The sequence below is a fragment of the Salvia miltiorrhiza genome, chromosome 2 (genome assembly GCF_028751815.1).
Source record: "Salvia miltiorrhiza cultivar Shanhuang (shh) chromosome 2, IMPLAD_Smil_shh, whole genome shotgun sequence".
Lineage (NCBI taxonomy): Eukaryota > Viridiplantae > Streptophyta > Magnoliopsida > Lamiales > Lamiaceae > Salvia > Salvia miltiorrhiza.
Window position 1 is genome coordinate 4872405 of NC_080388.1, and position 15240 is coordinate 4887644.

At 35.5% G+C, this 15240-nt stretch overlaps 2 protein-coding genes across 4 annotated transcripts; one reads left to right on the plus strand and one right to left on the minus strand.

Moving 5' to 3' along the window:
• The first annotated feature begins 456 nt into the window (after positions 1-456).
• On the plus strand, positions 457-6876 carry LOC131012712 (heat shock 70 kDa protein 17-like). Its single transcript, XM_057940702.1, has 14 exons — positions 457-1404; positions 2078-2310; positions 2411-2570; positions 2846-3091; positions 3175-3311; positions 3402-3738; positions 3818-3979; positions 4478-4549; positions 4670-4770; positions 4850-4919; positions 5444-5500; positions 5608-5669; positions 5871-5943; positions 6309-6876. Exons 1-14 carry the CDS (start codon positions 634-636, stop codon positions 6504-6506), a joined length of 2679 nt encoding a protein of 892 aa, XP_057796685.1. The 5' UTR covers positions 457-633; the 3' UTR covers positions 6507-6876.
• Positions 6877-7301: 425 nt separating this feature from the next.
• Positions 7302-10786, minus strand: LOC131012743 (probable UDP-arabinose 4-epimerase 3). 3 transcript variants are annotated; one of them, XM_057940744.1, is made up of 11 exons: positions 10057-10387; positions 9775-9865; positions 9498-9657; positions 9181-9294; positions 8992-9099; positions 8824-8915; positions 8602-8743; positions 8425-8519; positions 8232-8361; positions 8001-8145; positions 7302-7911 (listed from the first exon to the last, which is right to left on the minus strand). In XM_057940744.1, exons 3-11 carry the CDS (start codon positions 9651-9653, stop codon positions 7688-7690), a joined length of 1206 nt encoding a protein of 401 aa, XP_057796727.1. In that variant the 5' UTR covers positions 9654-9657; positions 9775-9865; positions 10057-10387; the 3' UTR covers positions 7302-7687. The 3 variants fall into 3 exon arrangements, with proteins under 3 accessions (XP_057796727.1, XP_057796726.1, XP_057796728.1); XM_057940743.1 differs by lacking the exons at positions 9775-9865; positions 10057-10387 and adding an exon at positions 10413-10786; XM_057940745.1 differs by lacking the exon at positions 9775-9865.
• Positions 10787-15240: the final 4454 nt, after the last annotated feature.

Genomic DNA, 15240 nt, shown 5'->3' on the forward strand with positions numbered 1-15240 from the left:
ATTATTAATAAATAGTTGGGTGATGTATATAAAATTGATGAAGATATCCACTAAAGTTGAGTGGAGAAAGTAACACATCAAAATTGATGCATTAAATAATTAATTTTTTTTATAAATATTAATCATAAATAAAATTTAAAATATAAGATATAGTTTTCGAAAAAGAAAAACTACAATTTTTATAAATGGACAAAAATAGCACTGTCCAAATATGAAAAATTGAAAATGTTGGAGTCATAGCCCAACACCAATTATCTCTTTACGTCGCCACAAATTTAAACCTCTCAATTAATGTCTGGACTATGGGCTGGGCCAGGCCGTCATTTAATGGGCCAACAAATCCAATCTATCCTAGAAATTGGGCTTGACCGACCCGACCCGACCCGACCGAACTCGAACCCATTTCGACGGCTCCACATGTTAGTTGAACTCTGAAGTCTGAACTTTTTAACAACGCCATTCACAACACATCCGGCAACTCACATCCTGCCACGTGTTCTTTACTCCACGTGTAATATTCTGATTGGTTCACAGATCCTGCTCTTTCCACGTGGACGCTCTCCCCTACAAAAACCCATTCCCCACAACTCCCCAATTTGATGCAACGGTGGTGAGCTCGAAACTTCCACAAAAATGGCGACGCCGAGTTCACTGCACGCGCTGCTCTTCCTCTCGCTCTTCCTGCTGCATTCGTTTCAAACCGAATCGGCGGTGGCCAGCATAGATCTCGGCTCGGAATGGCTCAAAGTCGCCGTAGTCAACCTCAAGCCCGGCCAGGCGCCGATCTCCGTCGCCATCAACGAGATGTCGAAGCGGAAGACGCCGACGCTCATCAGTTTCCACGCTGACTCCCGCTTGATCGGCGAGGAGTCGGCTAATCTCCTCGCGCGCTACCCGACCAAGGTGTTCTCGCATCTCCCCTCGCTCGTCGCTAAACCCTACAATTTCACGCGAGATTTCCTGCGCAAGCTGTATCTGAGCTACGAGATCGCGCCCGAGGACACGCGGGGTGTGGCGGTTTTCAAGGCCGAGGTTGGGGATGGCGGTCATTTCACGGCGGAGGAGATGGTGGGGATGGTGCTCAAGTACGCGGCGGGGCTGGCGGAGACTCACGCGAGGACGAGCGTGAAGGATGTCGTGATCACGGTGCCCCCGTTCACGGGAGTGGCTGAGAGAAGGGGATTGCTGGCTGCGGCGGATTTGGCCGGGCTGAATGTGCTGGCTTTGGTGAATGAGCACTCCGGGGCTGCTTTGCAGTACGGAATCGATAAGGATTTCTCAAATGGATCAAGGCATGTGGTGTTTTATGACATGGGGGCTAGCAGTACTTATGCCGCATTGGTGTATTTTTCGGCTTACAATGCTAAGGAGTTGGGGAAGACGGTGTCAGTTAATCAATTTCAGGTAACTTGTTCTTTTGAATATTGAGTACGGTATTTAAATTGTTTCGGTTCCTCTTGACGAGTGAGGTTTAGCATTTCAGGTAGGAGTGTGAATAGATTGAATCTGTTGAACTTGAACGTACTGCTCTTGTTCAAGCTTGTTTGAATTTTATCGGTTTCTGTAAGTTGTTTTGGCTTGTTTGATAAACAAATGAATCAAGGCGAGTTCACCTAGGGCATTTTGGTTCTCTTATATGTATATTTTAGACCTAGCTCTGAACAATCTTATTAGAAATTAGAATATGTTATTGAGCCTTTCACAAATGATCATTCAAATGTGTAGTTCTTGAGTTACATATTTTGAGTGACAATCTTATCAGAAATTAGAATATTTTTGGATGGTTCTTGTTATAAGTAAATCCAGCAGTTTGAGTCGCTATCTTTTGATGTCTAAATCTGAAATGTAAACATTTTTTGGTCCATCAAATGAATGAAAAGGTACCTGTGAGTGAAATTACCATAAGTAGCCAAACTTTCAATGCACTTGAGCCCTTCTTTCCAAACATAATCTTCAAATTTATCCGACTTTAGTATAGAGTTTGCCATGAAGGATAATATCACATATATCAAACTTCCATGTTTCAGAATTTTTTTCTGTGAGTGTGGATAGTTTGACATTTGATAGTTGTAACCAGGTGAAGGATGTCAAATGGGATGCAGAACTCGGAGGTCAGAATATGGAATTGAGGTTGGTAGAGTATTTTGCGGATGAGTTCAACAAACAATTTGGAAATGGGGTTGATATTAGGAATTCACCCAAGGCGATGGCCAAATTGAAGAAGCAGGTTAAGCGCACAAAAGAAATCTTGAGTGCCAATATGATGGCTCCGATATCTGTAGAATCTCTTTATGATGATCGTGACTTCAGGTTAGCCTGAGAAACAAGAAATTTTCTTTTGCAAAATATCCATTGATTATTCGTTTTCTTGTTCCCCTTTTTTAACCTCTTAGAAATTATTTTTTCGTAGGAGCTCAATTACTCGTGAGAAGTTTGAAGAGATTTGTGGAGATCTTTGGGAAAAAGCCCTTCTACCCATAAAAGAAGTTCTCAAGCATTCTGGAATGAGTACTGATGATTTGTATGCAGTAGAGTTGATTGGTGGTGCCACACGGGTTCCGAAGTTGCAGGTACATCTGACTTTAAAGTTCTATTTTAGGGTATTGATGCAATGGCGCTACATTTTCATGCTTTCTGTTGTATGTCTTAGTTTCTGGAAGATACCATGTTTATATGTAACTCTTTTAATAAGAACAATTTTCAAGTTTTGCTAACACCATGTGTTGACTTACTCTCAGAGTAATGCCAGAGGCTCAGAACAAAACAACAGTTTTATCTTTTGAATCTCAGCTTCCTTTTCCGTATCAATGTATGGTTTGGATTTGACCATGCCTTTTTCCTACAGGCCAAGCTTCAGGAATTTCTTGGGAGGAAGCAGTTGGACAAACATCTGGATGCTGATGAGGCTATTGTTCTAGGTGCCTCACTACATGCTGCAAATTTAAGTGATGGAATCAAATTAAACCGCAAGTTGGGAATGGTTGATGGTTCTACTTATGGTTTTGTGCTGGAGTTGAATGGTGATGGTCTTTTGAAAGATGAAAACACCAGACAGCTGATTGTACCAAGAATGAAAAAGCTACCTAGCAAGGTAGGTAAATTACTTTTTGGATGTAGAAGTTCGGTGTATCTCTTTCCTTCATATGGTTTTATATCTCATTTACTTTACTGCAGATGTTCAGATCTGTTGTCCACAACAAAGATTTCGAAGTTTCACTTGCTTATGAGAGTGAAGATCTGCTACCACCTGGTGCTGCCTCTCTTACATTTGCGAATTATGATATCTTAGGTCTTGCTGATGCGAGTGAGAAGTAAGGATTATTTTAATTAAAATTCTGATTTCATTCATCGGATAATTGTATTTTTGCCATGAGGTTTTCTCAAGCCCTTGTATGTTCCAGGTACTCATCACGGAACCTTTCCTCCCCGATTAAGGCCAATTTACATTTCTCTCTCAGTAGAAGTGGTATATTTTCCTTAGATCGTGCTGAGGCTGTTGTTGAGATAACCGAATGGGTAGAAGTCCCACGAAAGAATCTCACTGCGGACAACTCAACATCTGCCTCTGCCAACACAACTGATGCTGAAGCTAAGAATGTTTCAGAGGAGAGCACTGACAAGTTGGAGACAAATAATGGCAATAGTAACACGTCTGATTCCAGTGCTAATGATTCTAGCAATGTAGATCTTGGTACCGAGAAGAAGCTAAAGAAGAGGACATTCAGAGTTCCCCTTAAGGTTTCTAAAATAAATGATTTGCAGTTGATAGTTACTTCATCTATAGTAATTTTAAGAATCATATGTGTGTTGCGTGTAGGTTATTGAGAAGACAACAGGGACTGGAATGCCTCTCTCAAAAGAATCTTATGCTGAGTCTAAACGCAAATTAGAAGTACTGGACAAGAAGGATTCAGAAAGGAGAAGAACGGCTGAATTGAAAAACAACCTTGAAGGCTATATCTATTCTACTAAGGACAAGGTAAGAAGTTTAGCTTTTGCTTGTGTAGACTTTGAACATGCATAAAAAATCCCCTCATTGATTGTGGCCATCACTCTGCTATTATTATGTATGTCAACAATATGGATGCTAGTAAATGTCATCTTAGAATAGTCGAATCAAGGTCTTACCTTTTATTCCCTCGTTGACCTGTAATTGTATTATTGTAATATACCTGATGGTATCAGCTAGCCTTGTCCCATTAGAATTTCATATACATGATACCACTATTCTCACATTAATTATTTTACAAGACTATTAGCTCATGTTATCTTTTCTCACTTTCTGAATCCCCATTCATTGCTACCTTGGCATCTGTCGGACTCTGAGGTGGCTTTGCCCTTGTATTAGATTTTGGGATTATTTTACTATCTATCAATTATGCTTATGGATTTAGTTTTCTGATATTTTTTAGCATCCTGTGATTTTGTTTTTAAAATTTACTACTCACACGTGCTTACTTGTGTGCTGATATACCAGCTTGAATCTGAAGAGTTCGAAAAAATATCTTCTGAGCAAGAGAGGAAATCTTTTATGGAAAAACTTAATGAGGTTTGCTCTCTCTCCCTCTCTCCACGCACATGCATGCGTGCTCATTGTTCCATGAATTGGTCCACACTTTCTTATGTGGTATTTGGTTTAAATATTTGCTGATGTTATCTATTGATGCAGGTGGAGGATTGGTTGTATACTGATGGTGAAGATGCTTCTGCCTCTGAATTTCAACAACGTCTGGACACATTGAAATCTATTGGCGACCCTATATTTTTCAGGTCTCTTTTAATTTCAATAATCCAGTAATTTATTACATCTCATTGTCTAAGTTGGTCCTAATGTTGTTATTTGTTGTAGGCATACTGAACTCACTGCACGGCCTGCTGCATCTGAACAAGCACGAAGATATCTGACAGAAATAGAGCAGGTAAATAAACTATAGTTTTGGAAGTATAAATTTTTGCTCACAGCTGGACATCACAAGAAAAGATGTGATTTAAGTGATAAAATTATGGAAAAGAGCATTATTTTTTCTCCCACTTGGTTTGATTTAACTGTTTGAAACCTTGACGAGCTGTCCGATTATTTTACTTTCAGATGATAGTATGGTTTTTTACTTGTTATATGCAATTATGCTTATGAACTGCATGAACCGAGTAAAAAAATTTGAGGAGGCTGAACTTTGGTTTAGTCAACAAAAGAACTTTTCAGTGGAAAACTGCATTCATTTGCTTGAGTTCTTTTGCTTTCATCTGCAGAACAGAGTACAAGCTATGAATTTTTTTTGTTGAGGTTTTACTGTATATGACTGAAAGCTAAATACTTAGAAGTGGAAGTGCACTTGTTTTTAGACGAGGTGTTTATGTATACGACTTGAATCTTTAGATGCATGCTTGGACGCCTGTTATTAGGCCAATCTCTAACTACGTGTTTCTCGCCCTAAATATTCAGATTGTGGAAGGATGGGAAAAAAACAAGTCCTGGTTGCCAAGAGAGAGAATAGACGAGGTACTCTTAACCTTGTATCTAAAAACATGAATATATCTCATGCAGACACACAATACCCGAATATTAATGTCATGGTGGGCATCGCCTTGATGTCTGTGGTTTTATAGGTCTTACGTGGAGCTGATAAGTTCAAAACTTGGTTAAGTGACAAGGAAGCTGTGCAGCAAAAGTAAGTTTGGCCTTTTCTTTCATTTCCATTGGCTTGCAACCTTGCTTCCATCTTACATGTGACAAGGAGACTCTTTTTATTTTAAGATAATATTGGTTTCTACCACAAAATATTGGAAAACACAAGTTCTATTCTTTCACGCTGCATTGTTCTTTTCGATACCCTTCCATGTGCTAAATGCATTAATGTCTCCTCTAACAGGACTACTGCATTTAGCAAACCGGCTTTCACATCTGATGAAGTATACGACAAGATTTTAGATCTCCAAGACAAGGTACTCATATACAAAGACTACATATGCTCGAATATTTTACATTAGATTTATCTTTATTGGTGCCTTGTTTGTTATTCTGGTTCCAAGCCAATCAATTCATGACTGAGGCAAGGCTTAGATCTGGAATTATATTAATAATTAATTAAAAAATTCGAAGTCACTCTTAGGGTGCGTTTGTTTTTCATGATTGATAAGATACATGTAAGTATTTTATCCTCATGGGCCTTGAGATACCCCAAAGTTCCAATCCATCTTAGCAAACGATCATTTTTAATCCTTGCCACTTGCATGCATTTTGTAATATATGAAAATCTCTTATTTAGTTACTATTTGATTTTCATTTCTGCTTTTGCCCTCATGCATAGGTTGCAAGTGTGAACAGAATCCCCAAGCCAAAACCGAAAGTTGAGAAACCTGCGAAGGTGGAAACAGATAATGGTGACGATAAAGCAAACAGCACAGACTCTGCATCTGAAGAGACCACCTCTTCAAAAGACCAGACGACCACTGAATCAGACGATGTCGAGGCTGAAGCTGAGTCCAATGGTCACGATGAGCTGTAATGATCATTTAGGTAACACACACAAAACCAAAGGTGCCAACAGATACGAATGCTGCTGCTGCAGATGATGATGATGATGATTAGACGTAGGGAAAGCTTAGCTTAGCGTTGAGCCCTTCTTTTGATGGTCGGTTTTTGTCTTGCCATCGCGGCCGCCTTGGATCGGAGACTACTTAGGGATACCATTATATTGCATCGTTCCTTTCCTTATCTATCTCCTTGTAATACTAAGATACAGATATTATTATTGATGAGCCATTTTTGATTTATTTAGAGAATTTTGTTTGGTCTCTTGTACTACATTATACAAGAATTTTACTACCTTTGTTCAAATAGTGGTATATCAATATCATGCACATATCAGTTCTGTTTTTTGCGTGTGAGTTGGATTTCTATTGTTTCTGCTTTTGGTAAATGGATTTGGATTATTTAATTCTTTTAATCATACTTCATACAAGCTTGTTTAGTAAACTTCGTTAGCTAAATGAATCAAGCTTAGCTTGATGCTAGTATTTTGCTTCTTAATCTGTGAACAAACTCGTTATTAAAATTTACATAACTCATTATTTACACGAGATAATACTACCCAATCTCGAAATAATACCACGTATAATTAATCATGACTTTTGAGTCTTAGCCTATCCGTGTGATTAAAATAATCTCGAAACAATTCAATCTCGAACAACTGAATGACCCGACCCCTAAATGTATTAAGTCTCTAATTCATTTCATTTGTTATAAGAAAATATTGAATATATTATTATATTAGTGAATAAACTAATTTAAATCTAAATTTAGAAAGTTTATTCGTACTCGATTAAGCTCGTAAACATCAGAATATTCAGTAAATCAAGCTAGAATCAATAAAGTTCGAGACTCGTCTCGATTATAAACGAACCAAACTTGAGCATGACAATATTGGACTCGGTTCTGCTCTATCAAATCTTGGCTCACTAATAAACTGCTCTTAGGCCATATGCAGTTAGACACTAACCATTTTTGCCTACACTCTCCAAAATCAGTATAAACTGTCTCATTTCACATCACCTATATCAATACCTTCTGTCATATCTTACTACACATTTTACACATTCCTCAACTCACATTTTCTTATTGTCATAAGCATGGTGCCAAGCCACTAATCTTGCAGCAAAAAAACCGCGATTTTGAAGAGCACGACGATCAATCATCATAACCGTTGAGATGCGCCTTCTGCCATCTCCAAGCAACGCTCAAACTCTGCTGCAGATTCGTGTACTTAGCCGTCCAGTTGAGCTCCCTGAGAATCTTCGAAGGATCACTGTAAACTTCAGCGTAATCCCCTGGCCGCCGGCTCAGGTAATCCACCTTTATGTTCGCCCCAGTCGCCCTCTTACAAGCCTCCACGAATTCGTTTACTGAACTACCTGTGCTCAGACAGCGAATACCAAGATTTTTTTAAGTCCAACACAACCCCAAGCATGTTTTGGTGCTTTCTTGTAAGAAAATGACAGACCTTTTCCTGTTCCAACGTTGTAGATCCCGACTCTCCCGGGCCTCGCGTGGCCTAAGGCTTTCACGTGCGCGTCTATCAAGTCAGTCACATCGATGTAGTCTCGTATGCAAGTCCCATCTCTAGTCTTGTAATCAGTCCCTCTCACCTGCAAAAATTTTATGACTTCTGCTGATAACAATACATAACATGGATGAATTATACGCGTTTTTCTTTTAACGTTTGGAGACGTACCTTGAGCCCGGGTATTATGCCCCTGGCTGCATCAAAGCAAGCTCCGGATATTCTTCCTTGCTCTCGTAGCTCTGGTCGAGGAGCTTCTCCGAGCCTTCCCTCGGGGTCCGAGCCAATCACGTTGAAATACCTAATGACAGAATGATCAAATTTGACAGTAGTTTCCTCAACAAACATGATGAACTATACAAACCTCAAGATCATGACAGCCATGTCCGTTGTCTTAGAGAAGTCGATGATTATGTCTTCTGCCATTTTCTTGGCTTTACCATATGGATTGATGGGGACCTAAGGTTCATTCAACCACAAGTAAATGATGTATGATCCAAAAACAACTACAAATGAATGTATGCAGAAGACTGAAACTCACTTGTGGGGTGGTTTCTGTGATGGGCATCTTGTCGGGCTCTCCATACGTCGCGCAAGTGCTCGAGTAGATCAATGTCTTCACACCATGAGCGGCCATTGCTTTCACAACCAACAAGGTATTTGATGTAATATTGTGATAGTACCTGGATCATGTTTAGGGACACCATTTAGTCTTAAGAATCAACTCGAGAGAGAGAGATCGTGTGAGACGAGAGACGAGCACCTCAGAGGTTCAGCGGTGCTCTCGCCAACATAAGCAACAGCAGCAAAATGCATAACAGCATCAAAAGCATTCTCAGAGAATATCTTGTCTACCTGATATCAACACTTAAGGAGCAACTTAAACAAGGAGCTAACTAGTCGAAGATACGGAGAAACTCTAAAGGGATACAGCAGCTGCATCTCCTAGATCAGCATATATGAACTGAAGTCTCCCCGGCTCCGGATAGAGTCCTTGGAGGATTCTAACGGCTCCCATGTTTCCACGAGAGAGATTGTCCTAAACGACGAGAAAAATCAAGAAAAAAACCAACTTTTGCAAGAATGAGACAACAGTTTGTGCTTGATTAAGCTGATGTACCACAATGGTTACGCGGTATGAATCCCTCAGAAGGCGAAGAACAGCATGGGAGCCGATGTAGCCTGCACCCCCCGTCACTAGGACATGTGTGACGCCTGCCTCGTGCTCAGAAAACTGAAGATGTAAAGGTCAACAACAACACAGTCTAAACAACTTGTCACATTCAGAAACAGAATAGTAGCATTTGATTTGCTAGTGAATTAGTTAACAAACCATCTCTTCCAATCAAAGCAACACACATTTTCATTTTTCAAGTCTACTTTCAATCATACAAAATGAAAAACCAAATGCAGGCAAATTAGGCAAATTATATATACCTTTGAAGAGCCACTAATACTAGAAGGGCCTTTAACCATGAAGATCAAAAGCGCGGAAACAACAACGGCCAAGAGGATCCTTCTCGTGAAGCTGCTCCGTCGCTTCATCTCTATGTAATCCATCCCTACACTTGAATTGTGATCCTTAAGCAGCATACCTCTGCACCATTGGTTTTCAACAGCCATTTTCAACTTCATCAGAATGAAAAAACCTCATCCCAAAAGCCAAAACAGAATCCATCAAGCATCAAAGAAGCAAGAAACCTGATATTTTTACCTTAAAATAAAAGCTAGAATTCACAAATAAAATAAAGAAAATGGAACTTGCTCAGCAATGGTGATTGATCACAGCTCCAATTTTCCTAAAGCTAATATATATCGATTTTGGAAGACAACAAAAAAAGCATTAATATATGCAGAGGGCAATTAACACAATCATATTACATACAAAACAGAAACAGCAATCTCCAAATATAGAACTAATTTCATTAGCAGATTCAAGAAATCAAATCCCACGTGATTAAATGTCATGAAAATCCCCAAAAAATCACATACTCACCAACAGATTTTGCCACTTATTTCATGGCAAATAAAATAATTCTCAACTGAAAAATGACCATTAAGACAGAGGGGGGTTCCAAGTAAATAAATACAGTTTGGCAAAAATCACGACTTTTTTTACAAGAAAAATCAACTCAACCTAATTGAACATCAAGGTAAATAAAATTAAAACTTCTGACTTTTAGCTCCCACCCCAAACTCAGAAACAACCATGCAAATAAATCAATGAAATAAAATAAAATAAAATAAAATAAAAAATCTAGTTTCAAAGCATTAATTCCAAATTAAATTCATTTTAATGAGAAGTTTGGTGAAAGAAAAAGACTGATTTTTTTTGGATGGATAATGACTTACCAGAAAGATGAAGAAAACAAAAGAAGAGATTTCAACGGAGAATTAACGCCCGCATAGTAACTGAAGTTTAGACCAAATATAATCAAATTCCACATAATCAAAACGGCAAGTGTGTGTGTGTGTGTGAGAGAGTGGCATAGAATGAGATAAATGTGACGAAAGAAAAAATGGAGCTTGGTGTTTGATGAGTATAGCAACATGAAGAAAGCCATGAAATGAGGAGAAAACGTATATTGACACCAAAATACTGCCGAAAAAAATGAATTCAACCATGCATTCACGTTTAGTCTGTGTGTGTGTCTTCGTGCGTGAGAGAGAGAGAGAGTCCAAGTCTCTTCTTGGTAAGAAAGAGGAAGTGGCCGAAGGGAATTGGACTGCCCATGACAACAACTTTTTCGCTTTTCATAAATTTTACTACTAATATTTTTGAATATTTATTTTTTAGATTTTATGTCAATATGCATTATTCCTTTATAGGATTAAATATGTTGCCTTTATTGAATTTTAAATTCTATCCCAATTTTTATTTTCTATTAAAACCCTCAACTTTCAGTATTTTAAAAGTGTTTTTTAAAACAACAAAAACACACTCGCGCATTAACCCTCCGAATGACTCAAATTAGAGTTGTCAAGTGGACCAGGTCAAAAGGCCCGCTAGGTATGAGGCTCGACCCAAGCCGACGAATAGAACAAACAGAGCTTGGTTGGCTCACATTAGGGATGGCAACAAGGTGGGTTCGGGGTGGGGAGTGTTTTTCCACCCTCATACTCGCCTCAAAATTTTAACCCTATACCCGTCTTCATATTCATTTGAATAGGGTCGGGTTCAGGACGAGGATTACCTAGCGAAAAAAGGGTACATGTTGGGTATCCACCAATTTATTTATTTATTTATTTTTGCAAAACTTTCTTATGCAACAAGCATTTTGTCCATTCCATCAAATATATAAAAACTCAAAATAAATAACAGTATCATTCAACATCACAAACAAACCATAAATTTCACAATTAGAACTTGAATATATCTTCTAACAAGAACTCTATCAAACATATAAAAATATAATCAGCGGGTTCAAGGCGGATATCTATACCCCGAACCCGACAACGAGTATAAATTTCATACCCGCCTTCGAACCAGGCCCCGAATTGAATAATTTAAGGCGGATATCTAAATCAAACACTTCAATCTAGTAATTGAAGGAGAAGTATCTTAACAACAAATTGTATTTCGTCATTTTTTTATTTTTTATTTTTAATTTACAGTTGAAGAGGGGGAGTTCTGATCAAATCCCAATAGCTATGTAAAGATTTTTGAAAAGCTTAAGCTAGAATAGTATAGGTGCCAAAGTTTATTAAATTGTAACGACATATGATATATGGAAAGAAAAGAAAAAGTAAACAAAATTGCAGTTCTAAATGGCAAAACTATTGCAAACGAGATTCTTGAATGTTACATGAATATAATATGTAAATGGAATAAACGTGAACTTGAGGTGTAAGGCAAGTCGCATAAATTTAGATAAAGACTAAAAATGAATATACGATTTTAATTAATTATATAGATTAATTTCCTACAAAAGTGGTTGAAAGTTGAAACTATTGAATCGTCTCTCATGAATAATAATAATAATAATAATAATATATTCGACAAGTCTTACTTTTAGGTAGGGTGCACCCAAGATAAGATGTCGATGGGGAAAAAACTTATCACTTTCGTGCACTGTTATTTCTAAAAAAGGTATGTAAATGAACACAAATAAAGAGGTAGTTATGGTGTATAGAAAAGGAAATTAATTTAGTCATACCTCACTATATACAACCAATCATACAACATGTGTCACTACAACTCCTTTATGATTGCTCACTCCAATTATAGAATAAATCATTACATTATAAATAAATAAAAAAATACTTCATATCAACTTTTCTTTGCATCTTTTAGAAAATCGAAACTATTTGGGATGTAATTTTTTAAAACAATCACGATTAAATTCAACCACTTCTCTCCAAAAAAAAAATTAAAATATAATTAAATCAACTACACAGAACCGATCACCTACCCACCGTGGGCATGCATAACGTGCCCACCATGATGTGACAATTGTAATTATAGTAAGATAATTTTAATTAGAGTAGGATTTATTAATTATCTTTCCTAATTAAAATTACCACATCAATGATGGACACGTTATGCTTGCCCACGGTGGGTAGGTGATCGGTTCAGATCAACTACAATTCTAAAACATAGTCTCAAAAAACGATGCATATGCTTGAACGATTTGCAGACTAAAGTTAGGGTTGGGGGATGAATCTAGTGCGATGGGAGAAAGTAAAATTCCAAAAAAATTATCACTACTTATTCTATAATTTTTACAACAGATTTTCCATACCACAATTCACATATACATGTATATAAAAGGGATAATAACGCTAAAATACACAAATTTTCAAAACATAAACTTAAACGCAAACTTTCATTTCTTTCTAACTAGAATGTCCATTTGTGCGATGCACGACGAACATCGAAATTAACGATATATTTAAATAAATATAAAAATATATTTTAAAAATAAAATCAAATAAATCACGTCAATTATACAATAAAATCTTGAATTTAAAAATTATATTAACAACTTTGTATAAAGTGTAATAAAAATTATTCAATAACAAAAATTAGCATTTACACATTATTATTATAGAGTTACACGTCATAATAAATATTTTCATATACAAACATAAATAAAAAGTTATAAAATTTTAATGAAAAGAGAGAAAATAAAATATTTAAAAATTTTCATAACTTATTCATTTTAAATTTATTTTTGATGTTTTTATACAATAGTATTAAATTTAAGATGCATATTGAAAAAAAATCATGAATTAAATTTGATAATATTTACAAAAGAATTAAATTATGAAAAACTAAAAGAAAAAAAAGAGTGAAAAAATTGATGGAAGAAGAGAGGGAAAAGATGGAGGGTAAAACTCCTCTTTTATATATTATATAGATATAGATTTTGCTCACGATGAACATTTTTGACGAGTGATTTCTTAATGTATCTTTGTATTCTTGTAAAAGAATTTACCTAATGTCCAACTACATCATTTAGAAAAACTTCCGTTTAAACCACATAGATAATTCCAACTTCTACCCCAACATTCATTCGTCGAAAATATTCATCCATGCAAAATCAAAATGAAATGAAAGTTCATATATCTAAGCAAAATTTTAAGTTCATGTGTAAAATAAAAAATGTGTAAATAATTGTGTATTTTGACGCTATTACTCCTTAAAATAAATAAAGTACAATTTTGGACCAAAAGAATTAGTCCATCAATTGTAGACTATATATTTTAGGTATTCATGAAATCATACCTCATAAATCTAACTCGATTCAAATCAAAAATAAGATTTAATTGAAACATTGTGCCCAATTAGATTTACAAGATCCCTTTTTATATAAACTAGTACTCTCGTGCGATGCACGGCGACACCTACTTAATTAAAATAGTAAATATATATATATATATATATATATTTTAGAATATTATATTTAAAAAATAATATTTTATAAGTTGCTTATATTATTATATAAAATAGCTTTAATAAAGATAGTATCGTTAAAATAAATTATAAATGTTAGTGTAACCTTGCATCAACATTGTAAATAAATTAGCCTCTACCGCAACATTATTAAATCTTTTTCAGATTTAATGTGCCCAAAAAATTTATCTCTATTATTTACTATTTCTCCCAGGCGGTTTACTTGAAACATTCCTTCTTTGCTCTCCTCACCACAAATTTGTACCCCATAGCCTAGGGTATGTGTTAGGTCTTCTCGTATCTTTTAGTGTTTTCACTTTTCTTCGGAATACATTTAGAACACATCTGAAATATACTTCAGGCCGATATCCAAAAAACATGTCGTGCTTATATTACTCTCGTGCGATGCACGGCGATACCTACTTAATTAAGATAGTAAAACAAATTATATTTTTTAGAATATTATATTTAGAAAATAACATTTTATAAGTTGCTTATATTATTATATAAAATAGCTTTAATAAAGATAGTATCGTTAAAATAAAGATGAAACTGTTTCATCTTATAATTGGACGCGCATCAAATGAATGATCAAGATCTTGACAAAACTTTTTTTATCTAATAATTATTATTATCTATTTAAAATTTCCACCAAAATATCTAGATATTTTTCTTTCCAATTTTCTATTAGTCTTGAAAGAGTTTTTGAAACTTTTAATTACTTTTTATTAATTTGCATTTCACAACATATTTTTTTTAGGCGTTAATTGACTGTAAATCCACAAATTATTAGTAAATTTTGGTATTTTTTTCAACTATATAAGGTTGTAATATAAATACATAAACTTTAGTCCATTCTGAAATTTGTCCTGAATTATAATTTTGTCCAAATCTATATTAAAGATGATATAATATATATACACATTATATTAAGCTAATTTATACGAAATTTCTATGAAATATATTCAGTACTAAAATATATACATATGTGTGTATATATATATATATATATATATATGTGTGTGTGTGTGTGTGTGTTAATATATTATATCTATATATATATATATATATATACTTTTTTTATATTTAATGAATATATAGTTTAATTTTAAAATTTATATTTTGATAAAATAATACTAACAAATACAACCTAGCAAGAATTATCCTAAAATAGATGATCAAGGATCATGACATTTTAAATATTTTTTATGCATTAAATGAATAAATTAATTCGATCAAATTCGGCCAACAAACAATTATAACTTTCCAACCGAAATTATAAGT

Excerpts from the sequence above, each read along its gene's own strand:
- LOC131012712 (XM_057940702.1), top strand. The coding sequence starts at position 634 with ATGGCGACGCCGAGTTCACTGCACGCGCTGCTCTTCCTCTCGCTCTTC. Across the intron at positions 1,405-2,077 it reads TGTCAGTTAATCAATTTCAG|GTGAAGGATGTCAAATGGGA; the intron begins GTAACTTGTTCT and ends AGTTGTAACCAG. Across the intron at positions 3,092-3,174 it reads TGAAAAAGCTACCTAGCAAG|ATGTTCAGATCTGTTGTCCA; the intron begins GTAGGTAAATTA and ends ACTTTACTGCAG.
- LOC131012743 (XM_057940743.1), bottom strand. The coding sequence starts at position 9,653 with ATGCTGCTTAAGGATCACAATTCAAGTGTAGGGATGGATTACATAGAG. Across the intron at positions 8,520-8,601 it reads TCACAGAAACCACCCCACAA|GTCCCCATCAATCCATATGG; the intron begins GTGAGTTTCAGT and ends AATGAACCTTAG. Across the intron at positions 7,912-8,000 it reads CAACGTTGGAACAGGAAAAG|GTAGTTCAGTAAACGAATTC; the intron begins GTCTGTCATTTT and ends GTCTGAGCACAG.